This window comes from Mycteria americana, chromosome 1, assembly GCF_035582795.1.
Source record: "Mycteria americana isolate JAX WOST 10 ecotype Jacksonville Zoo and Gardens chromosome 1, USCA_MyAme_1.0, whole genome shotgun sequence".
Classification (NCBI taxonomy): Eukaryota; Metazoa; Chordata; class Aves; order Ciconiiformes; family Ciconiidae; genus Mycteria; species Mycteria americana.
This window is the reverse complement of record NC_134365.1, coordinates 57,156,767-57,181,590: the sequence shown is the minus strand read 5'-3', so window position 1 is coordinate 57,181,590 and position 24,824 is coordinate 57,156,767. Positions and strand designations below refer to the sequence as shown.

At 46.5% G+C, this 24,824-nt stretch overlaps 1 protein-coding gene across 5 annotated transcripts in view; it reads left to right on the top strand.

Moving 5' to 3' along the window:
- Positions 1 to 24,824, top strand: part of SGSM3 (small G protein signaling modulator 3) — a 30,991-nt gene that overhangs the window by 2,546 nt on the left and 3,621 nt on the right. For 2 of the 5 annotated variants that reach the window (XM_075500133.1, XM_075500123.1), the window contains 19 exons: positions 1,561 to 1,644; positions 7,937 to 8,020; positions 9,312 to 9,397; positions 10,586 to 10,652; positions 12,076 to 12,284; positions 12,438 to 12,545; positions 13,535 to 13,678; positions 14,080 to 14,275; positions 14,505 to 14,650; positions 15,608 to 15,835; positions 16,786 to 16,840; positions 20,493 to 20,620; positions 20,920 to 21,075; positions 21,628 to 21,682; positions 22,125 to 22,174; positions 23,478 to 23,630; positions 23,730 to 23,800; positions 24,151 to 24,199; positions 24,532 to 24,617. In XM_075500133.1, coding sequence (XP_075356248.1) covers positions 8,014 to 8,020; positions 9,312 to 9,397; positions 10,586 to 10,652; positions 12,076 to 12,284; positions 12,438 to 12,545; positions 13,535 to 13,678; positions 14,080 to 14,275; positions 14,505 to 14,650; positions 15,608 to 15,835; positions 16,786 to 16,840; positions 20,493 to 20,620; positions 20,920 to 21,075; positions 21,628 to 21,682; positions 22,125 to 22,174; positions 23,478 to 23,630; positions 23,730 to 23,800; positions 24,151 to 24,199; positions 24,532 to 24,617 — 1,994 coding nt within the window. In that variant the 5' untranslated portion in view covers positions 1,561 to 1,644; positions 7,937 to 8,013. Of the gene's footprint in view, positions 1 to 1,560; positions 1,645 to 6,522; positions 6,594 to 7,936; positions 8,021 to 9,311; positions 9,398 to 10,585; positions 10,653 to 12,075; positions 12,285 to 12,437; positions 12,546 to 13,534; positions 13,679 to 14,079; positions 14,276 to 14,504; positions 14,651 to 15,607; positions 15,836 to 16,785; positions 16,841 to 20,492; positions 20,621 to 20,919; positions 21,076 to 21,627; positions 21,683 to 22,124; positions 22,175 to 23,477; positions 23,631 to 23,729; positions 23,801 to 24,150; positions 24,200 to 24,531; positions 24,618 to 24,824 lie in introns of those variants that run through there. The other 3 variants (XM_075500113.1, XM_075500152.1, XM_075500143.1) reach the window with 2 other exon arrangements.

Here is a 24,824-nt window from a genome sequence, read left to right as displayed (position 1 = left end):
AAGGAAAGAAAACTTTAAAAAAATAAATCCTAAGGAGCATTGCAACTTTATCTTCAGAGATAAAGGTAAGGCACCTTGTATTTTGGTGTATGTGGTCCTACAGCTCTTCTAGCTAAATCAGTAGTGATCCTAGTTGGTGATCTGTATCACACTGGTTATCCTAGATCCTATCCTAGCTGAAATGGATAGGATATAGAGATTTTGCAATTGTCAGGTAGGATGAGGTAGACAAATAGCTTCACTGTATGTCATGAGTGTAGTGTCCCAAATGTCCCTCAAGAGATGGAGAGGTGTTGGCACTTCAGGTTTGTATCCTCAGCAAGACAAAGACTTGTTTAAACTTCTTTCTATGCCACCTTTCATCACATGGTCAAGATTTTAGATACATAAAGCTTACACAGGGTAAGTATCTGGGAGCGTTGGGGAGAATCTCACTTGTCAGCTGTGTTACTGTTGACACCAGGTAGGGAAGAGGAGGATGTTGTCCTGCCACATTTGTTTTGTCTCTGAGGAAGTCTCAGCTTTTTTTAAACTCGAGTGCAACAAGTTATATTTGTAACAGAACAATTCTGTTTCTGGCTTAAGGAAAAAAAAAACAACCCTAGGAGAAATGAAAACACTTGTTTTATGAGATAGGAGAAAAGAAGATAGCATATTGGTATTAGTATGACTACAACAACTGTTCTCACTGCCCGGTCAGTGCAGTATTTCTTGGCTGTGAAGTACCTGATGATTCAGAGATGAGAGAAAATGTCCATAACCCGACAGCCCTTTTGTTCTGGAGAAGAAATCTTCCTGATCTCAGAAACAGGAAATATTGGGGGTTTTGTCTCATTTTGTTACAAATGTTAATGATCATTGTATATTTTGCTTTTTTTCTCATGAGTTATCTGTGCCTATAAATTTTTGCAGAAGCAAGATCTAAATAGTCTAACATGACGTGCTAGATAAGAGCTTTGCAAGCAGTCCTAAGAGGTGTTTTGGGTATTACTAGGCTTTTCAGAAAGTTGAGTTCTGGAAAGACAGAGCCCTGAAGGAGAAAAATCTTGAGTGCTGTGGGATATACTTTCCTTAAAAAGCCATTTTCTGGAGCCTAATGAAGTGAGACCTGCTTAGAGTCCTGCTAGGTGAATGTGACATTTTTTGCTAATACTAGAGCAAATAGTAATACAACAGAGCTACAGGGGTGTGACCTGAATCTAGTCTTTCTTGTGCCCCACCAAGAGAATGGCAAACCCTGACAGCTAAAGCTTTGCAGATCCACGCCGTATCAAGGAAGAGCTATTCTTCAGGCTGTTGTTCCTTTGTCACTGGGAGCAGTAGGGTGAGACCAGCTTGAGAATCAAACTTTCACCTGGAGGGTGGCTACAGGGCTGACTCTGGAGGTGATGGAGAGAGCCTGGAATGGCACCACTTGTCACTGCTCGGGGTAGGAGTGTCATATAAAAGACATCATAATATCTGTCTTTAAATAACTGTCAATAGTGTCTTTCAACCTTTCTTTGATTGGTATAACCCTGCATCTCTAACAGAAATATTTTCTTTCAAACTTCTCTGTAGCAAATGAAACTGGACAGTTGCCATTACCTTCCACAGACATCTTATAAATAGTTTGCAGACTTGAAGAAGTTCATGGACCAGAAGGTAAAAATAATTTCCAGAGAGTTTTGGGGAAAATTAGTTGCTGCAGAGTTCTGCAGAAGTGCCCTGGTTCTGCACCATGCTTATTGGGGTGAAAGTGTCTGTTTATTGTGCAGAAATTGACTCTCACAGAAGAGGTGTTTGGGGCCCCCCTTAGACACTAATCAGAAACCTTTGGATTATATTTGCATAGCGGTGTTTGACGTGGAATCACCTTTACCTTAAACTTTGAAGACGAGGGCAATTGCAGACCTGCCTTTTGGCACATGTGGGTTTTCTTCCCTCTGTGTTGGAAGCAAGGAGAATTTTGCTGTGCAGTGAGAGTGCACACCTTGCTAATTTGTATCCTAGCCTTTTTTTCCATCCTCATTCAATGCAGATTAAAAAAACCCAAGAACTGTTGTTCCGTTGCTTGATCTATTGTAATCCTCCTGGGTGAGATGGGAGGAGCACTCTATATTCCCATCACATATCCTCTCACCACTCAAATAATGGGTGCACCAGGAAAAAGGAAACTCCTCCTCTGATCTGAAGGGTCTTGGCAAACGAGGTTCTCCACAGCAGTGTGGTTCATGCTTAGCAGGCACCAAGTGTCTGTTGTGTAAGTATAGACACGCTCTGCTTTGGAGGGCTAAAAGTGTGGTAGCTTGTGTTAGCAACACAGGGAATCAGCAGAGCCATAAGTAAGTTTGGTTCTGGTTTGGTTTGGTTGTTTTTTTTTTCATGAGCCACATGGGGGGAAGCCTTTGTTATTTCCAGATTTTAGAAGTAAGAGCTTCAGCCTTCTTCTGCATAAAGGATCAGCTGTCTGCTTTGGAGCCAGATAAATAAAAGGCAGTTCTGCTGTGAAAAGAAAAATACATGTTGATATATAGGATATCTGCGTTCTACAGAAGCAGGTGTTGTGTAGGGTTTTTTTTTTTTAGAGGCAAGCTTGACACGTTGAACTACGATCAGGAAGTCCAGCTGTGGTCTGTCTGTCCAATGTGTAAGTGGTAGGAACCAGGATTCTGCTTTTTCACATCCTTATTTTCAAAATGGAGATGAAGTGGATACGAAACTGGAAGTTACTTTTTCTGTTCCTTTTGTATAAACTGGAAACTTTTATACAAAAATGTTTATACAAAACTGGAGCACCTTCAGCTCCAGTGGGGTGCTCTCTGTCATTACAGCAGGCAGACTTGCTGGACACCGATCAGTGCAGGGAATCAGTGCAGTGCACTGATCTGTTGCATGGAAGTACCTTTCAGTTACATTTCTTCAAGGAATTACATTTCCAATGTGGCTAGGAGTCTACAAGGTGCTTTATGGCAGGAGACACAGAGTTCGAGTTTACTTTTGTTTTACTTTTTGTTATATGTCGCTCTAATAGTGGGGCGGAGGCACTTTGCCCGGCCACACTCCTGCAGTCAGTATGTGATTCCAGTTGGTGACTGGGCAGCACTGGAGTCCTGAGTGATGCCTCTGCAGTCAGTGACTTAACGCTGTCAGCAGCTTGCCATCCTTCCTGCCTGCCCACCTGGCTCTGAAAGGCTGTCACAGCCTTCACCTTTGCTGCTTTCCAGGTCTCGTGTCTTCCTTTCTAGGCCTGCTGTAGGCTTTTATTTTATCTCTGATTCACTTTCTCTGCTACAAGAAAGTGGGATGAGGGCAGTTAACGTCCCCCAACTTTTCATTCCAAGTCATGTGGTAGAAAGCAAGCATGAAGGCTACCTCAGCAGCTCCTTCCTGCATTTGTAGTGTGTTGCTCAACACCCAAAGCAATGCGAGGCTGGTCGTGGTTTGTAAGCCTTAAACAGATACTTCCTGGGATGACCCAGGTTCACCAACACCATATTGACTCCTTAACCAGGTGTGTGTCAGTGCCTGCATGGGATTCTGCATCACTTAAAAATCCAGGGTGTCAGGGTGTGAGGGACAGAAATTATCTGCATCTTGTCCACCCCTTGGTCAGGTTTGTGGCTGTGCCTTGTTCACTTACCTAGTTGTTTGTGAAGCTGGAGTTTTCTTCTGACTGTATACGTGCAAAGCAAATATTGACTCGTGGGACTAATGGCATTTGCAGCTCCGGGATATGCCTTTGCCTGACCTCAGGGAGAAACTGATGGGTGAAGGGAAGGCAAAGGGCTTCCTGCTGAGAGCTCCCCTTGTGCATTTCATTGGGCAAGTCAGGATTTTAATTAGGAAAACAAAGCTTTCCAGGTGTGAGGGAACAGAAATTAACTGCCTGATTCAGTGCAGGGTCTGATTTTTGTCTGATTTTTGTCTGATTTCTGAGAGAGGAAGAGTTGGTCTAAATGTTAAATTGGATGGAATCTACATGGGATTTTAAAAGCTGAGCTTGGAAGAGGCTTCTAGAGCTAGACCTAAGCGCGTGGCCTCCGGATGAGTACTGTGGCTTTGCAATTGCTTTTCTCTCTTCCAAAACATACCTTTTTTTTTTTTTTTAATAAAGGAGGAGAATAGAGAGCAGTGGAAACTAGCTGACAGTCCAGAGGTGGCAGTGGGATTTACTGCATGCAATGTTGCTTCATGTTCAAATTAAGCATAATGGAAAGTAGAGTTTTTCCCCATGCTAGCTTACTGTCAGAGGAAGTGTTGTATACGCTGTTCCTATGACAGTGGATGAAAATAATTCTAGAAAGAATTGTTACGCTTGTTCTGGACCTTCTGATGATCACTGATGGCTCCTGCATAGTTACTAGTTGTAATGTTCTCAGAATACAAAAACATTGCTTTGTAAAATGTTCGCCTTCTTCATAGTCTGTCTGCTAGAGGTATGTTGCTTTTTTGGTGGCTTTTTGGTTGATTCTTTTTTTTCTTGTTGCTAAAATTAGCAGAGGAAGACTCCTGGGAATGAGTTTCTGTCCCAAAATAAAGATCCTACTGAAAGGCTCTGGACAGCGTCACTTCATGCCTAGCACATCCAGGCACTACCACAGCAGGCTTAAGTGGAGATCACGTGGCAAAAGAGGCCAAGCAAGTAAAACATAGGCAGCAGGAGATTGTTATCTGGTGTTTGCAAGAAGCCAGGTAATTGAAATCTCTCATATCACAGCTGTGCGGAAGAGCATGTGTGTCCAGAGGAGGCTTGATATTGCCAAATGGAAGTAAATTTGCAGGTCTCCTTTGCGAACATCTATTTCTAAAGGACACCTACACTGGAAAATAAACTTACTGGATATAATCCTGTGTGGTGTGTGTTTGAACTTGGACAAAGGTGTTGCAGCTGGAGTGCTTCAAAGGACTGTACCTGATGCTGACTGCATGCTTCCCTTGCAGCCTTCTTTTTCAGGTACACACACTGTCATTATAGCTGTCTTCTAGCAGGCTGGAATCAATGGTGGTGTGATTTGTTTTAGAGTCTGAACTCAAAAAGTAAAGCTGCAAATAACAGGTACCATTTGCATTTTAACAAAAAATGCATTTCTTTCAAAGTGTGAAGACTACCTGTTGTGTGACCAAAATTGCTTCGTATAGGACACTTAAATTGCCTTTAAACATGGGAGATGCTTCTTATGCATGGTAAAAACTGGTTTTAATTTTAGACTTCTGAGGGTTTGGGAGTTGCCATTAATATTTGTTGGATGTGATGTGTTTTTTCCTTTGTATCCCTTACTGTTGCTTGTTTTCAGGAGTGTATACTATGCAAATAACACAGCTAAGTTAGCTGTAGCAATTTCAGGCATGCAATTTCACAGACTTCATGGGAGCCCCTTTTGTTACTTGCTCTCTCCTGGCTAGGAGAGTTTGAGAGTTGCTTTAGGTTTATATCCCTCAGTCAAAGGAAAGAACTTACTGTATCAATCCCATATGCCAGGTATCCTCCTCCTCCTCCTCCTGGCTTGAACTGCATTCCCTGTGCCAGTGAACCTTCCTCCCAGTTCCTGTGATGCTTTACTAGAGGCAGAGTGGGAGCGGGGAGAAAGCAGGGTGATGAAGAGCTACAGGGCTGGCGTAGTGGCCTCGGCACCTTCTCTTGGAGACAGCTGGCTCCGTGGGTAGTCCCCAGTGCACCGCCTCCTTGTGCCGCAGCAGGAGCCTTCTCTTGGCGTGATTCACCCTCCCCACCCTGCCCTTCTGCACACCCCAGTGCCAGCTGCAAGGTGAGCCTCTCACAGTCTCTCTGGGCCGGGTCCCAAATGGGTGCTTGCAGGAAGGTTTCTATAGGAACCAGAGGCAGGAAAAACCTGCCCACCAAGTTCAGTGCTCTAATGTCAGGGATGGGAGGGCAGGCAGCAGGCAGGGGAGTGATCTCCAGCAAGGCAGAGGCCAGTGTGCGATGACGTGGACAAGGGAAGGTGTTCCCCTCTGCTACACTTGTCCTGGGATGAGGAAGGACTTTCAGCCTCGGCACTCTCCTGCCCTCCTTCCCGAGCACCATGGTTAATTCCCTTGTTATGGGGAGTTTTCTCATCTATGTGCCTAACACACTGGCCCGGCTCCTCCGTAGCAGGTTGGTTCAGCAGTGATTGTGGATGCAATGAAAGTTAATAATGATCAAGGGGGATCCCTACGCACATGCTTGAGGCGCTGAGTGTGGATTCAGAGCACAGGTAACGAGAAGCATGGCAGAAGTACCACATGGCTGAAACAGTGACTGCGTTCCTAATAAAAGTCATTGGAAACAGGGTTAACTGGGCTGAAAGAGGGCAGGGGAGAAGAACATATTGCAGGCTCAGGAACAGAGCAGCTGTGGTAGCGGGGCGGTGATAAGCCTGAAAAAAAGCATGAAAATACATTCACAGCGATGTTGAAAGGGGAATAAGTATTGTCAGCAGATTTACCAGCTTGGTGTGCATGCTGTGTGCGTTCCCAAGTAAAATGAGTGTGCAGGTGCTCATTTTGTAATTCTTGTTATGTCTTCAGCTACTGAGGAAAAAGTTGGTGCTAAGAGAACAAGTGGGGCTAGAGTGATGGGAAGGGTAGAAGAGCGTTTACAGAACTCGTGGGTAAGCAACTGGCCATTGTGTGGGCAACATTACTTCTCAGAAACAAAAGCTGAACTTTTCCTTGTTTTGTTTTGGTTTTTTTTTTCTTTTTGCCCTGAGAGTTGGTGTCAGAAGATCAGAGTGTCTGTTCATCCATGCCAGCCTTTCTCATGCAGAGAACTGTTTAGATTTGGGAGTAAGAAGCCGTATCATTTGTGGTCTCAGACACAGATGCTTTTTATGCTTTTGCAGTGTTTTACAGCCGCTTATCTTGGAGCGCTGTTGCAAGCTACTTCCAACAAGCACTCACAGCCTAGAAAGCTCACTGAAATGCGAAGGCAGGAGTGGCAATATAACCTTGTACTACTGAACACTATAAACAACTCAGGACCTGCTGGATGAATCCCTGGGGTTCCTTATTTTAGTGGTTTGCAGTCATAAGTAGCTTTACTGGAAAGGGGAAGCTGGAAAACCCATCCCAGACATGCAAATGTTAGTTTCTCCCAGGTTCTTTCCCAAGTAAGTGTGAGTGACTGATATATCCCAGCACTGGCTTTATCTGCTTGGTGGAGGTGGCTCTTGCTGTCTCCCACACACAGAGTTATAAGGCTGATCTTAAAGTCCAAAATCTCTCTCTCTGATTACTGAACTATTCCATTGTTGTCCTGGAAAACCCCTATAAAAATCTGCTGTGAACTGGTATCAGGAAAGGAGGGGAGCTACGTGGGCTGTTTCATCGTCTGAGCTCTGTCACCTGATTTAGTTCTTTGCAGAGGTACTTGATAGCATGTTGTCCACATCCTAGCCCAGTTCATCACGGAAAATCCTTGTCAGAAGCTTTCCCAGCTCCCTTCAGGGAGCTGTGTTCCACAGCCTAATACTTTGCTCCTGTGGTTTGTGATGCTACTCCTAAAATCTCTTTCAGGCATATTGCATCTAATGATACCCCCTTAAATCCTTTTCACCATTCCAGTCCCTTCTCCATGGGCAGTGTATTCAGAGAATGATGATGTATGCTGTGGTTTTTTTAGTATTCATAATTAAATACAGGACTCACAATATGTGATAGAAAAGGTGATGAAAGTTGACTTGGTTTTTGACGTTCTTTCTATTGGCAATGCTGTTACTGTCACAAGGAATTTGGTAAATGACAGTGTGCTCTTTCTAGCTTATGGGTAGGTATGAAACCAAGAGGAAATTCCAGTCTCTGGAATTTGATTTTCTTGTGGGGAACTTAAATACTACGGGATTTAATTTTCCTGTGGGGAAGTTGTGTGTGAGGGGTCGGTCTGTCCCCCACCATCTTCTTAGATGCTAACTGAATTATCTCATCACCAATTTCTTTTTTTTCCTTTTTATAACAGGATAGTGACCTCTCGCCTCTGAGAACAGCATTTCTGGACCTGCTGACAGCCTCTGTTATTCGGCCTTACCTAGCACAATGTCAGGTGAGCAGATAAAAGTGGAAACAATATCTTCTTGTTTGGTTGCTTGTTCTTTCTTCAGGTGCAACTTAGTGAAACAAAGTTACTGGTTCCAAGAGCCATTCTTTAAATTAACATACTGTCTGGTCAAATTGGGGGAGAGGAAACTGCCCCATTCTTTGTGACCCAGCTGCCTTTTCACTCAGGGTGAACTCAGTTCCTTCTTTTACCCTGTGCTGAAGCCTGCAGAAGCTGCTTCAGTCATTGAACACAGAGGAAGAAGGAGATTGAAATGTAGTCTACCTTCCCTGTTTTTTGTAAGATTTGCTTGGTTCTGTTCTCCTCCCAAGATTTGTGCCAAAGTGGATGGATTGCTTGTGATCTGGGAGATTTTTGCCATATAATGGTAGCTCTAGGGCAGGCAGAAGGCTGAAGAATTACTGGAGTTTAGCTGTGGGCTACTGAACTTTACTAAAACTAGGTCTCCTCCTTCTTACAGTGGCCAACTCTCCCACCCCATATTTTTGTCTAAATCTTCCTTCCTGGTCCAGCTGGTTATTTCAGGGCATGTAACCCTGAGGGAGACTATACTTCAAAGCCAAGTAAGCCATTTTCTTGACGTGCACAGTGGAAGACCTGGGACATGCTTATCTGCTTCAATTGCAAAAGTTGATGTCTGCTTTTATTCCAAGGGAAGCTATTCAGTGGGGCACTACCTAAGACTGGAAAGGTGCTTATCTTGAACACAAAAGACCAAGATGATAGGCATACTTTCATGGCTGCAGCTGTCTATACGTGGTCTGGCAATATTCCAGCCCTTCTGGAGCAAAGGGAGCAGTTGAGCATCTTGCTGAGGGCTCTGATTTCCCATTTTGGTGCCTGGGCGACAAAGTTTCAGGGATCTCTGGAGTACAGTTGGTGCTGGGGTCAGTGCTTCCATAGGAGGCGTTTATGTCTCCATAATAATTTTTTTTTTTTTTAATGGTTCCCTTGGCTTGGCACTGATCGCACAGCTTTTCCAAGCAGAAGAAAGATCACATGATGCCATGGAACTATTTCTCTTCCCTAGAAGTCCCTTTCTTAGAGGGAACTCCATTTGGCCTTTCTGCTTCTTTTGCTCAGTGATAAGGGACAAAACCATCTGAAATTACTTGCTTCCTTGGTGAAGTGGGAGCTGTCTCAATGGCTAGAGTAGCGGTAGTGACAAACTGCTGAGTGAGTCCTTCCCTTGCTGGAACAGTCTGTATTGAGCGTACGTCTTCCAAGGGAGTCCTTCCAGGTTTTCACTGCTATATGTTGATCTCTTTCTGTTTAGGCCATCACACTCCCTCTGCTGGGGGTCCCTTCTCAGCTCTCACTCCCAGCATCTGGCCTCAGGAGATCCTGGCAAAATACACACAGGTACAATGTGGGGCAGGGAGGGGGTGTCCTCTGGCTCTGCACAGAAGTAAAGGGACCCTGGTGATTTCTGGTGGTCTCTGAAAGCTGCAGGGAAAAGGAGGGAGAGGTGCACTTTTCCTCCGGTGGTTCGGTTGTGGACATTTGTTTGCTACTTCATGTGTTTTGCGGCTGCATCCTGGCTCTTGCAAGAGGATCTTGCAGAGCACAAAGAAACTTGTGTGAATTATTGCCCTGCTGTTTTGCAACTATTGCTCCACTGTAAAAATGTTGACACCCTCAGGGAGTCTCTGTTACCACCGAGCTACTCTGGATGGCTTGTGCATGGCAGGAAATGCTAGCCTCAAGACTTGTCACCAGGTGGGCAGAGCAGGAAGGAAGAAAGCAGCCATGGAATTTCGTAACTTACCCGCAGTGTTTGCTGAAGGCAGTTGAGCCGCCCAGTGAGGCACATTAAAGCTTATTGTGGAGCTATGCTAGAAGCATGCTTCTCGGGTGCTGCCTGGGGGCTTGCAGGAAAGGGGAGGTATCTGTAGCTTTTCACTCCTTAAAAAAGCCTGGTTGTAACCTCCAGTGTGTATCCCCCAATGCCACCCATGAGCACAGATGAGGAGAATTGAGATTTGGGTCATGGACCTTAATTTCCTTTGGCCTATAATTTGGGCTTGCTTCACAGGTGCAAGTCCCAGTTTTGCCTCCTGTCTTTCAGAGGAAATCTGAAAGCAACAGGCAGGAGATGGAGCAATGCAGGGAGCTGAATTTGCAGTGTGTGCGCAGAGGTAACAGAGAACTGCTGTGTCTTAGAGATGCAGACAGTAGAGACCACTTTAGCTGGTGTGTGTGGCTTCCTCAGTCCATGAGGAGGGCTGTGTGCCCCTGCAGGTGGGAAGTTCTGATCTTGATACAATGCTGCGCTCAAGCCCTACTGGGAAAGGGATTGCTAGGAAAATCTGTGCAGGTGGGAAGGCAGGGCTTCACAACTTCCATGGAGAAGTCAAAATGGGAATTGCATGCAACACTTCCTCAGCTGGGAATTGTGGTGGGAGGCATCAAAAATAAAAGGGCAAGGAGTCTAGTTGCTCAGAGGGCACAGTGTGGACAGTGGTGGGGTGGGGCAATATCCACATGTCTCTTCAGTTGTTCAGTGCTAAACTGGTGAAAGTGTCTGTTCTCCTTCCTCCCATCCCCCAGAAAGAAGAATCCATTGAGCAGCCAGAGTTCCACTATGATGAATTCGGTTTCCGAGTTGATAAGGAAGGTAAAGTTAGTCCCATCCCTCCCATTTCCATTATGTCCTGCGTCTAGCCCTTCCCATGCTTCCAAGTATGGCAGTGTGATTTTGCAACCCTTCTGTGCTAGGTCTCATCTACCTAACCATCATCTTCTTTCTGTATCCTACCATTGTAATCAAGGGCTGTGCATTAGGTGTGTTGGCCTTATGGGAGTCTGGAGCATAGAATATGCAGCAGAGTCATTTCTATCCTCATGCTTGTGCCATGGGTAAGAGAGAGGAAAGTTAAGAGGAAGTTATCATTTCCATTAGCAGCTGCATGCTGGGGAAGGGCAACTTTCCCAGTTGACAGTGGGGTCTCTGTTGTGGTCGTAGCACTGAAGCACTGATAGTAGGCACAGTGACATGTGCTGTCAGTTGAAAAACTTGCGGACAAGGTGAGTGGCAGCAGTATGTGTTCTGCCTATCCCAGCAGCTTGGCAAAGTGTAGGGCAAATTGTAGGGGCAGAACCCACATCCTAGTTTTTCTGCAAGGTATAGAGACAGGAGACCGAATAGGAGGAGGTGTGGAGAGCTGTTGCAGCTGGGCATTGAACTACAACAGCTGGCTGCCTTTGCAAAGAGGAAGAGAAAGGGGTAGGGGACATAGGAATTGCTTTATATGCTCTGAGAGGACATTTCCAGGGCTCAGGCCATACAATGCAAAGGCAGAAGTTGTTTGCATGTGTGAGTCATAGAGGATCCTCTTTGAAGCAATGACCTAGAGATGAGGACAGGACACAGTGATTTTCTTCAGCCAGAACATTCGATAGACTCGTGCATTATGAAATCAGCAGAAAGGTTTGGATTGCATTGTTGGGATGTGTTATATGATGAAGGACAGAGTGCCTTACATCAAACCTGTACTTGTGCTAAAGTATCTATTTTAGAAGGCCAGCCTCAGGTTAAGGTGCTCTCTCATTGTGAATTTGGAATTGTCCCTATTAAAGCTTCTTTTTGGTGATTAAATATCCCCAAAGTTAACATTTTGCACCTCATTACTTGCATAAGCATATGGCTTGTGCTTGCCACCTCTGAGGCTTGCTATGCTTTTGTCAGCCTGATTTATAGATCCTTAAAAAACCCAGCAGGATGACTGCTATCGGGGTCTTGTTTAATTCCAGCCACACTCTGCTCTAAATCATGAGTAAGTAGAGACTAGAAGCCTGCTGACAGCTTCTTAGTTCTCAAGGCCCCAGTGCCTTTTGCTTATGATCATAAAATTTACTGCATGGAGAAGATGGTTAGAAACCAAGCTTTGCCTTTCCGTGCTCTGGCTGGAAGACACGAATGTTTTAAATGTGCTTTCTTCAGACAGCCATCCTCTTCCCCACCCTGTTCTATGTTCATTCCCTCTCCTCTTCCCTCTCTCGCTTGTCTCCATTTCTTTCCCTTCCCTTTGCTGAGGCAGATGGTGCTGAACCAAACTCCAGCAAGCTTCTGGGGGTCCCACTGACAGAGGAGCCACAGCAGAGGCTCAAGTGGCAGGCTCATCTGGAATTCACACACAACCATGACGTGGGCGACCTCACCTGGGACAAAATTGAGGTCACCCTACCACATTCAGACAAGCTGCGCTCCCTGGTGCTAGCCGGCATCCCGCACAGCATGAGGCCACAGGTGAGAGTGCTGCCTGTTCTGGGCAGGCTCTCCTGCCTGGAGTAAGAGACAGCAGAGCAAGACTACTTTCTCTTGGTTGAGAAGGTGCCAGATCATGGCTTTCTGTGTCTCTGTTATTGAATCTTCCTATCTCTGTTCATCCTGTCCCCCCAGCTGTGGATGCGCCTGTCGGGGGCCTTGCAGAAGAAGAGGAATTCAGAGATGTCATATCGGGATATCGTGAAAAACAGCTCTAACGATGAAACCATTGCTGCCAAACAGGTAGGAGATACTGCCTAGTGCTGACTGGGCACAAGGGAGTGGGGAGAAGGGCAAGATTTGCTGTGTGAAGAAGAAGAGGTGTCTGCCTAACACCTGCAGCAGGGACAGTTGAGAGGACATGTGTGGTTGAATCCTGCTAAAGCTTAATCCTGTTGGGCATATTTCTCCTTTGTTTTGTTGGAATAGCAACTGTGCTGCTCCCCTCCTTCCTAGGACAGCAGGGAAGGGGTTGGACCCATGCAGCCTGCAGACTAGAAAACAGTGCTGCGGTTGCATCTCGGCAAACAACCTGATATTCATTGAGGGAAGTGAAGGGTGAAAGGCTGATAGATACACCTCTGTTGAGGTCGTGGCAGCTGCTTCCACGGACTGTCTTTGTTCCCCCAAACACAAAGTCTCTGAACACCAACAAGACTGTTACAGGGTGTTTTCTCCCTTCCTCTGACCTCTCCTTTTGTGGGAGGAGGCAAAGGCCATGGCAAAAGAAACTGAGCTCTGCACATGTTGACCTCTCACCAAGCTAGGTTCAAAGTGGCTGGAAAGAGGAACAATACTGCCCAAGGGCTGCAGGCTGTTTATATCTGTGGGCTGTTCACCTCCAAGTCCTTTGTCACAGATGCGGCTGGGTTGTTGGTTTCTCTCTGGAATAGGCTTGTTGGAAATCCTTGCTTGAAATCCAAGCGATGAAATTCCCAACCAGTATGCCTACTATTCTCAGTGGTGAAGCTAGGGGCTGAGTTTAGGCAAGTATTTCTTGGGAAACACCAAGTCACCATCTGCACTGGCATTTTCCCACATGTCAATGAAGGCTGTTAAACTGACCCCAGGGGCTTGGACAGGGCCATCTTCTTTGGTGCATAAGGACGTACAGGTGGGTGTGGGGAAGCAGAGTTCCCTGTGGCAAGGGGCCATGAGGAAGTGCAGAGAGCAGAAGGCAATTGTTCAGATGCTGCAAGCTGACCCTGTCCCTGTTTATGGCTGTCTGGCAGATTGAAAAGGACTTGCTCCGCACGATGCCCAGCAATGCCTGCTTCTCCAACATGAACAGTATTGGGGTGCCACGGCTACGCAGGATACTACGGGGACTTGCCTGGCTCTACCCAGAGATTGGATATTGCCAAGGCACTGGCATGGTAACCTGCTTTCAGAGTGTCTTTGTGATAGGGATCGTTTTGTCTATGGTGGCTATGCTGGGGCAAGTAATTTGAGGCAGTGATTGCTGCTGGACACTATGGCCTCCAGATGAGCTGAAGGGAAATCCCTTCCACATGGAATGTTTTTCCTAGGGAAGGGAGAGCAAAGTAGTACAATGCATCCAAAGATGTGGAAGAATTCAGTCCATCTGTTGGGGAGGGACAGGCATTACACTGAGGAGAAATCCCTTCAGTGGAGACTGCAGGAGAGCTGCTGCAGAGGAAGGAAGATGTTGGTCACCTAGACACTGGTCCATCTCTCCATGTGAGGAAGTGGGGAAAGAGTTCTGCTCCTCTTGGGACAGGCTTGGCATGCAGTTCTTCTTCCTTCAAAATTCCAGGTGGCTGCCTCTCTGCTGCTCTTCTTGGAGGAGGAAGATGCCTTCTGGATGATGTGTGCTATCATTGAGGAACTGGTTCCTGCCTCCTACTTCAGCACCACCCTGATGGGCGTGCAGACAGACCAGCGTGTCCTGCGACAGCTCATTGTGCAGTACTTGCCCCGCCTGGACAAGCTGCTCCAGGAGCATGACATTGGTAAAAGTGTGCCCCAGAAACCATAGCTTTTCTTGCCAGGGTGACATGCAGACAAAGATTACTGTTCTTGTTTCACAAAAGGAGAGCAGCAGGGCTAGGAGCAAACCTCCTGGCCCTGGAGGCAATGGATGGTCATCTTTAAGCTGGGAGGACAGCATTTAGGAGAGTCTGTCTTCACTGGTTGGCTGACTTCTTCTCTTGTGATTCTTTTCCATGTCTCTATTCACAGAGCTCTCCTTGATCACCTTGCACTGGTTCCTCACCTCTTTTGCTAGTGTTGTCCACATCAAGCTGCTGCTGCGTATTTGGGACCTCTTCTTCTACCAGGGCTCTCTGGTGCTGTTCCAGCTCACTTTGGGCATGCTCAGTATGAAGGTAATTCCCCCCTCCTCTTCCTCCTTTATAGCACTTAGGTGTTTAATTCTGAGTTTCAGGGGCAAGAAGGTTTTGTATCCACTTCCTGTATGTGGTTTGGGAATGTGCTCGGGAAGATGACTTCCTGCCTTCCTCAGAACTGGGGGCTGTGAAGAACTTCCAAGGCACTTCACAGGATTCAGGGATTGCTGTTTCCCCTGCCTACCTCATTTGTTCCCTCATAATTAAACCCCATTGGCTGCTCCCCTCTATTCAGTCTAGATCCCAACCTGAGAGTCCATCTTACCTAAACCAAGATACCTCTTAATTTTGCACCATCTCTGAGCAGAGATATAAAGCCAAGGTTGTGGTCATCTGGGAAGCTTTTGATGGCACTGTTGAATGCTCGAAGAGATTAGCATTGTCCTGACTACATTTGATTTGGCTGCCTTACATTTAACCACCTGATCTTTTCCTTTTTATGCAAAAAATAATTTTGTGGTTCAGCTTGCTGTGTGAAGGGCAAGGGTGAGCCTGCTGGGAGTAAAGGGAAGGTGGAGCACAGTTTGACATGGTAGGCGCTCTGTAGTGTGTGAGATTAAGCAGTTTCCATTCCCTTGTCCACAGCAAGATCTGTGCTGTGCCCACTCCGGGCGGTGGGTGCAGAATAGCTTCTGTTTCGTCTTTGCTTGCTGATTTGACTTCATTTCAGTGATGGATGGTGTGATTCAAAAACACGCCAGCTAGAATTTTGGGGGCAGGTCTCAGCACAGTAGAGTAGTAAAAGATTCTGTTCCCCTCCCATAGGTAGCTTGGACTCTTCCTACTGAAGTTTGAATTACCTATGGAATTATCTAGTTGTACCTGCATTGTTTCTGGCCCAGGCTGTACACTGAATGTAAAATTGCATCTAGCAGCCCCAAAAGCATAGCTGTCGTGCTCACTGTTCTGTATGGCAAAATGACTGCATCATTGCAGGAGGATGAGCTAATCCAGTCTGAGAACTCTGCCTCAATCTTCAACACGCTCTCGGACATCCCAAGTCAGATTGAAGATGCAGATGTGTTGTTGCGGGAGGCCATGCGTGTGGCTGGCTCGCTGACAGATGTGGCGGTGGAGACGCAGCGTCGCAAACACTTGGCCTACCTCATTGCTGACCAAGGGCAGCTGCTCAACTCCAGCACCACTGTCAACAATTTATCCAAAGTGAGTGCACAGAGTCCCATCTGCCTCTGCTGCTCTGTTTTTACCATTCCCTTTCATGTTCCCTCCCAATTGGTGTGAGCAAGAGGTCCTCCTGTCTGAGAGGATTTTGACTCCAGGATGACTGTGTCATCCAGTGGAGAAAAGGTATTGGGGAGTTAGGGGGAGGTCTGTACTAATGAAATGCTGCCAGATCTGTCCTGGCTGATAAATCCCCAGGTGAAAGGGATATTGACATTGTTTGTAATTATCATTAATGAGAGTTATGATGGAAAGTGATGCATTTTATTAATGGAAACTAAAAGAAACAACATATGCTTTTGGCAGAATTTGCTTGGAGCATGCAGAGTAGGAACTGGAGTTAATCCATTAGTAAGAAACTGATACACTAAAATAACTCTGGAAGGTAGAGTCAGAAAACAGCAGCAGCCTTTGAGAAACTGAATAAAAAATGCACCTGTGTTTAATCTTGGACTACAGTCTGCAGCTGCAGATGTAGTAGCTCCTGCTTGTCAAGTCTGTGTGGAAGATATATTCTTGATGCTCATCTGTGCAGTAATCACAAGACAGTCCTGCAATTCTAAAATGTAATAGGCATCCACTTAGAAATGTATATATAATTACCTGTAGAACTGCTTTTGGCAACAAGTAGAATTAGAACTAAAATTATTCACTCGAATCATGGTTGATTCTTGAACTTCAATTATGCTTTCATAATCATTGAGCTATAAATAACCTGTTGCACGTGGAGCATATCAAGCACTAGAGCTGATTCATTGCATTAGAACTAGAACAACTCCTGTCTAGAATTGCCAGTTCACTTGCCTGCCCCTTCCAGTGGTAGCTGTCATGACGCCTTGCCCAGAGCTGACCTGTGTGGAGGATTGCTTTATTTTATTTCTGAAATCTGTCCTAACGTGTGCACTTTGTTCTTTCTCTTCCCTCTCCCTCAGATTGTGCGGCGCAGGACTCAGCGCAGGAAATCTGGCATCACCTCTCTGCTTTTCGGTAAGGACGATCCTATGCCTTTCATGTGGTGTTGATGGATATAGCAGGCTAGGAGCAGGAGGAGTGAGCAAAGCAGGGGAACACTGGGAGAGAGGAAGAGGAGAGGAGGGAGCCAGAACTGAAGGATGAGAGGAAAGAAGTGCCGTTTTCTGCTTGCTTGCTTTGGTCTGAGCTCAGAAAGTGAATTTTAGGTTAGATGGTTAGTCCTTAAATGGTGACTAACAGTGGGCTGCAGCTCAGCCCAGCTGTAGTGTCCTTCTTGCACTGACCAACAGGTGAAACACATTTTCTGGCAGACTGTATGCAGTCCACAGGCTGGATGTTGTACTCTCCTGATCTTACTCTGCTCAGTTCAGGAACATCTCTGAAGATCTGAGACAGGGCAGGATGGTCCAGTGTGTCACCCATCAAAATTTACAAATGCAAACAAATCAGTGATGTTCCCCCTTACTCTGAGAGTTCAATGTTGTGAACACTTTTAAGTCTTAATTTTCTTTGCTTATGAGCTAAGCCAGCTTATGTCCAGAAATCACACAGCCAGAATAGGTTTTGCATGGGTTTAAAAGTAACTTGCTTCTGTGACTCCATAATAGCCCTTCCTATTGTAAGTCTCACTGTCATCACCTTCCTTGCAACTGGTTAGCTTTCTTGAAATTGCCACATCTCACCACAGAAATTGTTTTTCCAGAGGAAGACAACATACGGAATTTACAGGGTTCAAACAGTGTTCCTCTTGTGGTTGAAATGGCCTGAATAAATCTAAAACTGGGTTTTACTGGTCTTTTCAGAGAAGAGCTTTTCTGATGTTCTCCAGGAAGCTGATATATTGTCATAGGCTTGCTACAAGCACATACAGCATTACATATAAAAGTTATGGTAGAAGACCAATGAAGCTGTGAAGTCAAGCATGCAGAAGTGAAGAAATGCAGGAAAGTTGCTTGTGCAACCTAAACTCAGACCTCTTGTATGTAATGTTATCATACAGCCAGTACAGACGGAACTGGCAGGGAACTTAGCTGCCAAATGCATCTTTCTTGTGTCTCAGATAGTCTCCTTGACCAAGTTTCAGTAGCTCTATGAAGGTGATAGTGAGTTATACCCACGCGCAAAGATAAATTTTAAGTTCAAGCTTCAAAATGTATCAATGGTAGAACTAAGATGATTGGTAGTGTTTTCTCATTTTAGTGGGGTTTCTGTACAGTGGCTGTCATGTTTTTTCCTAATATTATTCTTAGTAATTAAAACGGTTAAAATAGAGAAGTTGTCGTCCTGCAGCAGATGACCAGAATGGAAAACTTTAGTCCAAGTGAGGGGAAGGAAAGCTTGGATGCGATACATTCACTTTATACTGGGAACTGTCAATCAACCTTAAGTGTAAAGTCTGCTGCCTGTGATAGTTACTGTGTAGAGCTGGTACATAGCCCTTGTCAGGGTGGGAGTAAGGACTTACCCAGAACTTAATTCTTCTTCCTTAGAGTGAATGCAGATTTAGTAGTGACTTGGACAGGAGTTATTCCTTGGACAGGAATCACAGGAGCACTGTTCGGAAGGGGCCTCTAGATGTCTGTAGTCCAACCTCTCCTGCTCGAAGACAGACTCTTGCTCATGCTAGATCAGGTCAATCAGTGCCTTCTCTAGCTGAGATTCAAGGAGTTGGACCAGATTTCTAATGAAGGATTAGAAAGAAGAAACAGCGAAAGGTAGTTTGGTGGAGAACAAGATGTGCACGTTGCCCTTTTCCTGTTGGTTGGGCATTGCAACAAGGAAATGCAGGAGAGCTAGTCGTCCTCTGCACCACTGTGCAGCTAGTCAGTCTTTGCAGGCTCAAAATAGAGCCTCCTCACATGTGGCCGATCCTGCACTTGTTTCCTGTTTTGGAAATGTATATGTAGATGTGTCGGGTGCAGTGAGGTGAATCTGGTGGAAACCCCAGTTGCTTTCCTCTGTATCGTGTATTCTAAGGTGGGAGGGTGTGGAACTTGCTTCCCATATCTCCTGCTTGTGTTTGGGTGGGATTGATCTGAATACAGAGGGAGGAGCACAGTATTTTGGCCAGAAGGGACTGAATGATGACAGAAAGAATCAGTGATATATGTAAATGAGGGCAGCCCACTCAAGCTACTGTGGCTGTGGTTGAGTAGTTTCATCTTTAGTCACATTCTGTTTTAGCAACATGAATTTTCTGGGAATCCCCGCCGTCTGCGTGATCACCTATCTATTTACAATCTTTGTATCTCTGAATCTGTAGTGAGACTTCTTACATGCTCTAGTTCCTACCCCTGGCCACTGAGGAGGAGGTTTTGTTAATTTTCATTGCTTGGACTGGGAGTAAGTATGCCCTACAATTTTTCTAGTCCAGAAGCAAAGTTCAGTCTTCTCTTAAGCTCTGGTGTCTGATTCTCTAATAATTTAATTTAGCAAATAGAAAACAATTATAAAAATAATTTTAAATCTAATTTTTTGCTTCTATTTATGTTCTTAAAGTTTTAGTCTTTTTAATTAGGATCACTTGTGATTTAAAAAAAACTGTTAATCACTTTTTAATAAGGAGAAGCTTCATGTGTACACAGCTGTTGCAGCAGCTGTATAGCTCGGGCCACACTTTATTCATATTGGTTTCTATAATGCCGTTAGAAAGCAAGCAGAGTACTAATTTGCTAGCCAATGATTTACTTGGGTCTTGCATAAAAGTTGTGTTTGTATAAAAATTGGAGTTCAGTGAAAAAAACGTTGTTTTAAATGTTGATTTTGTTAATCAAGCTATCACATCTTCAGTATATTATAGAGAGAGCAAAAACAGATGTATGAAAATACACTTTGAATTTAAAACAAACTGAATTTTTTTTAGAAAAAGAAGCAAATGGTTCATTGTTCCCAAACATCATGTACCCAATTTTTAAGGCATTCAGAAACATTAACTGCCTACAGAATCCATCCCATTAGGTATCTTTCTGCATAAATTAATAGATAGGCTGTCAGAACTCCTGGGGGAATTAGTGACAGTTGAAAGATGCTTTGGTAACTTTTACTTTGTACTTATGACCATTTCTATACACCCAAACCTTTGAAATCTGACTCTTAGGAAGGTCGAGGTCTTAAGTAGATGGCAGCTTTTCTTTCGTGGCTCTGACTTCTAGACTGACACAGAAAAGTGGGCTGTCTTGGTTTTTCAAATCTTTTTGAAAGCTCGGTGAAGAATATGCTCTCAGCCTGTGAGGTATGCAAAAATCCCAAGTAGTTTAACCAAAAGCTATTTCAGTTTCAAGAGAATTTCAGTTGAAGAGAATTTTTGAAAGTTCCCTAGTTTTGTGTCCCACTATTCAGCTGTCCGTATACCGCGTAGACACTTCTCTAAAGTAGTATGCAGTACCTTGGTATACTTAGTTCTCCAGACAGATCAAAGATGACATCTTCCGGTTCCATATGTGGTTTGAAATAACAGCTCCTTAAAATTTGAGACAGTCAAATTGGTACTGTTTATTTACATTATTGAATAGATTGGCAGTAGGTACCTGCCTAAGTGTAGGCACTTCTCATGTCAGGCTTTTTTGATTTCTGTAGAATCGATGATTTCTAATGTTAACAAAACACTACGTACCTCATACTTGTTTTCTTTTCGTCACCTTCCCTCTGGCTGTGTGGGCTCCCCCAGGGGATGACGATCTGGAGGCACTGAAAGCCAAGAACATCAAGCAGACGGAGCTGGTGGCTGACCTGCGTGAGGCCATTCTCCAGGTGGCACGGCACTTCCAGTGTGTTGATCCCAAGAACTGCAGCATTGTGAGTGGGAACAGCTGGATCTGCACTGCTGTGTGCTCCAGGCATGAGTTTTGAGTATGCACCACAGGACAGGGCTGTTCAAATGCTCCTGGAGTGCATGGGCTCGAGGAAGAACACACCAGGTGCAGGGGGTGGAGGGTGAGGGTTGCTCCTGGTGGAGGGCAGCTGTGCTGAGAGGTTGTCTGCCTGCTAGGAGAAAGAAAAGGTTTGGGAACAGGGGCATGCAAGCTTTGGCAGATCAGCTGGGAGTCACCTGTTGCTTTTCATTCCTCTTTGCTCTTCATCCACATGCATGCTAGGATCTGACTCCAGACTACAGCATGGAGAGCCACCAGCGGGACCACGAGAACTACGTGGCCTGTTCCCGCAACCGACGACGACGAGCCAAGGCACTACTGGACTTTGAGCGCCACGATGACGATGAGCTGGGCTTCCGCAAGAATGACATCATTACGGTGCGTCAGCCTATGAGACAGGGACCAGGGCAAGACCGTGCAGACCCATGTTCTTTGGGATGCTGCGCTACCTCTTCAGGGAAAGAAGGGAGGAGATCAGCTCAGAGCCCAGTTAGGAGTCCAAGGGAAGCAGCTGGTGTTTCTGGGGGCTGCCTGGGGATGAGGCAGTATGTTGCTGTGAGCGTTGTCTTGTGGGTCATTTTCAATGCAACCACAAAGTCCCTTTTCTGGCTGCCATACAGCTGAGCAAAAGATTGATTTGGTCCAGCCTGGGTCCTGGTTTAACGCTGCAGCACTAAGCTGTGGTAAGACTGTAAAAGCATCCATTTGCATTTTAGCTGTGGGCGTCCAATCTGAAATTGGGGAAAACAGGGATAGCGTTGTGTTTGCAGTAGTTTTTGCACTTGAAGGCCCTGGGCCACGTAAGAAGAGAACATTGGCAAAACAGTTGAGAAAAAAGCAGTTCCTCATTGTGCAGACACAGCCGGGCAGCTGTAGCCCTGCTGGCACTGCACTCTCTTCAACCAGTGTTTTCCACTCCCTGTTTTTCAGATCATTTCCCAGAAGGATGAGCACTGTTGGGTGGGAGAGCTGAATGGACTGAGAGGTGAGAGCAGGATGGGTTGGAATGGGGAGAGGGGGGCTGGATGCGGAGCATCCATTCATCCACAGCAACTGCTCTGGTACATTTGCAGCAAAGGCTCTGCCAGTTACCCGGAGCATCTGCCAGGGACAAGGAAAATGTTAAAGCAGGGTATGAGCGCAGTGGTGCAGCTACCTGGTTACTTCTTGGAAACAGCAAGTTTAGGCTCCATCCTCCTGGCACAGGGTGGTTGGGTGTATGTCATCTCTGCTGTTTGTGGGCAGTGTCCTGTAATTGGCTTCCTCTTGCAGTTGCCTTGATTCTTGTGATTTTGAGGCTGCTCGCTTTCTTCTTTGGGGTTGGACCCTATGAACTCTGATTTATTCTCAGCTTCCACTGGGCTCTGGTCTTGTCTGTGTTAGAGGTTTCTCAGTGTCAGACTCGCTTCTTTGTCCGTTCTTTATAGGTTGGTTTCCTGCAAAATTTGTGGAGATCTTAGATGAGCGGAGCAAAGAGGTAATTAAGAAAAACAAACACAACAACAACAAAAAAAACCCCAACATAAAAAAAAGTCATGTCACAGCTGAAAAAACATAGTTGAAAAGAGCCATATATATCCCTTCATGAGTCTGTTTGCTCTCTCTGGCTATTGAGCACTTAGTGATGTGATCAGGCAGCTTGCTCAACTTCCTGATGCTGACTGAGTGGAGAATGAGGGCCCCAGGGGGCTGCAGGGGGTAGCCAAATGTGATGCCTGGGCTTGCAAGGCCCCTAGAGATGAGCTTTGGGAAAGCTGAGAAAGCAGCAGGCAGGTACGCAGCAGGATCCTGGGGGCAGTGTTTCTGCCTGCTCCCTGCTACCTGTGCTCTCTTCCTCCTTTGAGGCTGTGCCTGTGGGTCCTGCTCATACTTTGTGGTCACCACAGTGTGTTCTCCCAGAGCAGCTGTGCCCAAGGAGGCACTCTGTCTCAGTTCCTCTCACAACCGGCAGTGGTGAGATGCCACCTATTTAGAGCAGATACCTCAATATGGCCCCAAGGCTGGGGTAATGGATAGGCGACAAATGTCATCAGCTGTTGGCCTACACAATTTGCAGGGGGAGTGGAGAAGGTCCTGTTCTCCCTCTCCTCCTCAGCATTTGGAGAGTGAGGAAGGGCTCAAAGGCTGACCTGAGACCCCAAGAGAAACCCCTAGAGAGATATCACTATTGACATCTCACTTGCTTCCTCACCCCCTTCTCAGGGCTGATTCCTTAGATGCAGATCACCTGTGTATAAACACACCCTGTACTGCTGAGCAGTTCCCCTCCCAACTGCGGAAACAGAGAGGGTCCCACTCATCCTAATTATGGAATATCCTTCACCCAAAAACAGCATTTTTGGGTGGTACCTTGGAGTGGTGTACCAGCTGACCTGGGAATTCCCATCTACACCCATTTGCTTTGACTTTTAGCAGCTTAGAGAGTCCCAGAGACCCTCAGTGCAAGTCCTTCTCCTTACCTTAGCTCAGTCAGCATCACACCAAACCACCGCAGTTCCTACATGCTGAACGCTGCCAGGGTGGTGCTGGGGTCACAAGAGTGGTCTCCTGGGCAGCACCTAGGCACAAAGGTCCTGGTGTCCCAGCAAATCGCCGGGGAGTAGCACGGAACATGGTGCCTTATGCAAGAGCCAGCAAGAGCATAAGGGGTTAAGGGAGGGGGGACTGGTGAGCACCTGGGAATGGAAGAGGTGTGTGCAGAGAAGCTGTAGGTGAGTGGACCACCGCCATGCTCTGCCCCCTCGCCAGTATGCTGAGAGCTGGCTCTTCATGTTCCTCAGTACTCCATCGCTGGAGATGACTCAGTCACAGAAGGCGTGACGGACTTGGTGCGAGGGACGCTGTGTCCAGCCTTGAAGTCTATATTTGAACACGGATTGAAGAAGCCATCTCTGCTGGGGGGGCCCTGTCATCCCTGGCTGTTCATTGAAGAGGTGAGATGTCTCAGTTCCCTTTGTGGGGCAGTGTTGCCGGAGCGCTGGGGTGAGGGGGCTGTAGGGCAGAATGTACTGACTGTCCCTCTGCCTTACTAGGCTGCAAGCCGGGAAGTGGAACGGGACTTTGACTCTGTGTATTCTCGCCTTGTGCTCTGCAAGACTTACAGGTAAGGCCACTTTATTCACACACAGCGTCTGGGTCTGTGCCCTGCTCCTGTGTGCTCATCAAACTGCTGCTGCTCTCCACCTTGGGAAGGGTCATGGTCTGTCTCATCATCCTGTCGGTGTGGTGTCAGCAGGCTGCTATGCCCGTGCTGACTTGGGGCTGGCGGTGGCTTTTGCCCCTTTCCTCACACTCCTGTGTTTGCTTCTGGGGCTGTATCTTGCTCTCTCATGGCTGCAGGATCTCCTGTGGGCTCAGCAGCAGCAAGGGAGCTGTTGAGGTATGGAGGGGAAAGGCCCGCTTGTGCCTGGGGTGGCTCCGGAGCTAGCTAGGTCTCTGCTGTGATCTTTGCAGGCTTGATGAAGATGGCAAAGTCCTCACTCCAGAGGAGCTGCTTTACCGGGTGAGTGCTGCCCCCAGCCCAGCCAGAGCCCAGCTCCTCATGTAGGGAAGTTTCCCATGGAGGCTGCTGGACACTGATGCCCTTCTCCGGGGACATGCTCGAGAGTCTCCCAGACCTTCCCTGATGGGAAGGAGTAGAGACATCAGGTGCCTGGGGAAAGGCAGAAAGTGAAGCCATTGAGAAGGCTCAGCCCCTCTCATGCTAGCAGGTGGCACTGGGTGAGGGTGGGGAGCTCTGGGGAGGGGAGCATTTGGCTGTGTTGCTGGAATGGCTGCCCAGCCCAGCCTAAGGCTAAGCTGAGAAGGCAGTAACCACATCTTCCCACCCTGCAGGCGGTTCAGGCTGTGAACATGACACACGATGCTGCACATGCACAGATGGACGTGAAGCTTCGTTCCCTCATCTGTGTTGGACTCAAGTGAGTCATCTGGTCCTGATACCCCCGGGTCAGGGGGGATGAGGAACTTGGGAGAGGGCAGAGCGGGCTCAAGCGCAGCAGTTGTTTCAATCTACCTTAGGCCGCAGGGTCTTTTTCTCCCTCTCACTGCAGCCACTGAGTGGGACCTGCTCCTTTCTTGTTCATCATGCTGGCCTGGCTCCTGGCTGGAAGAAGTAGCTCTCATTG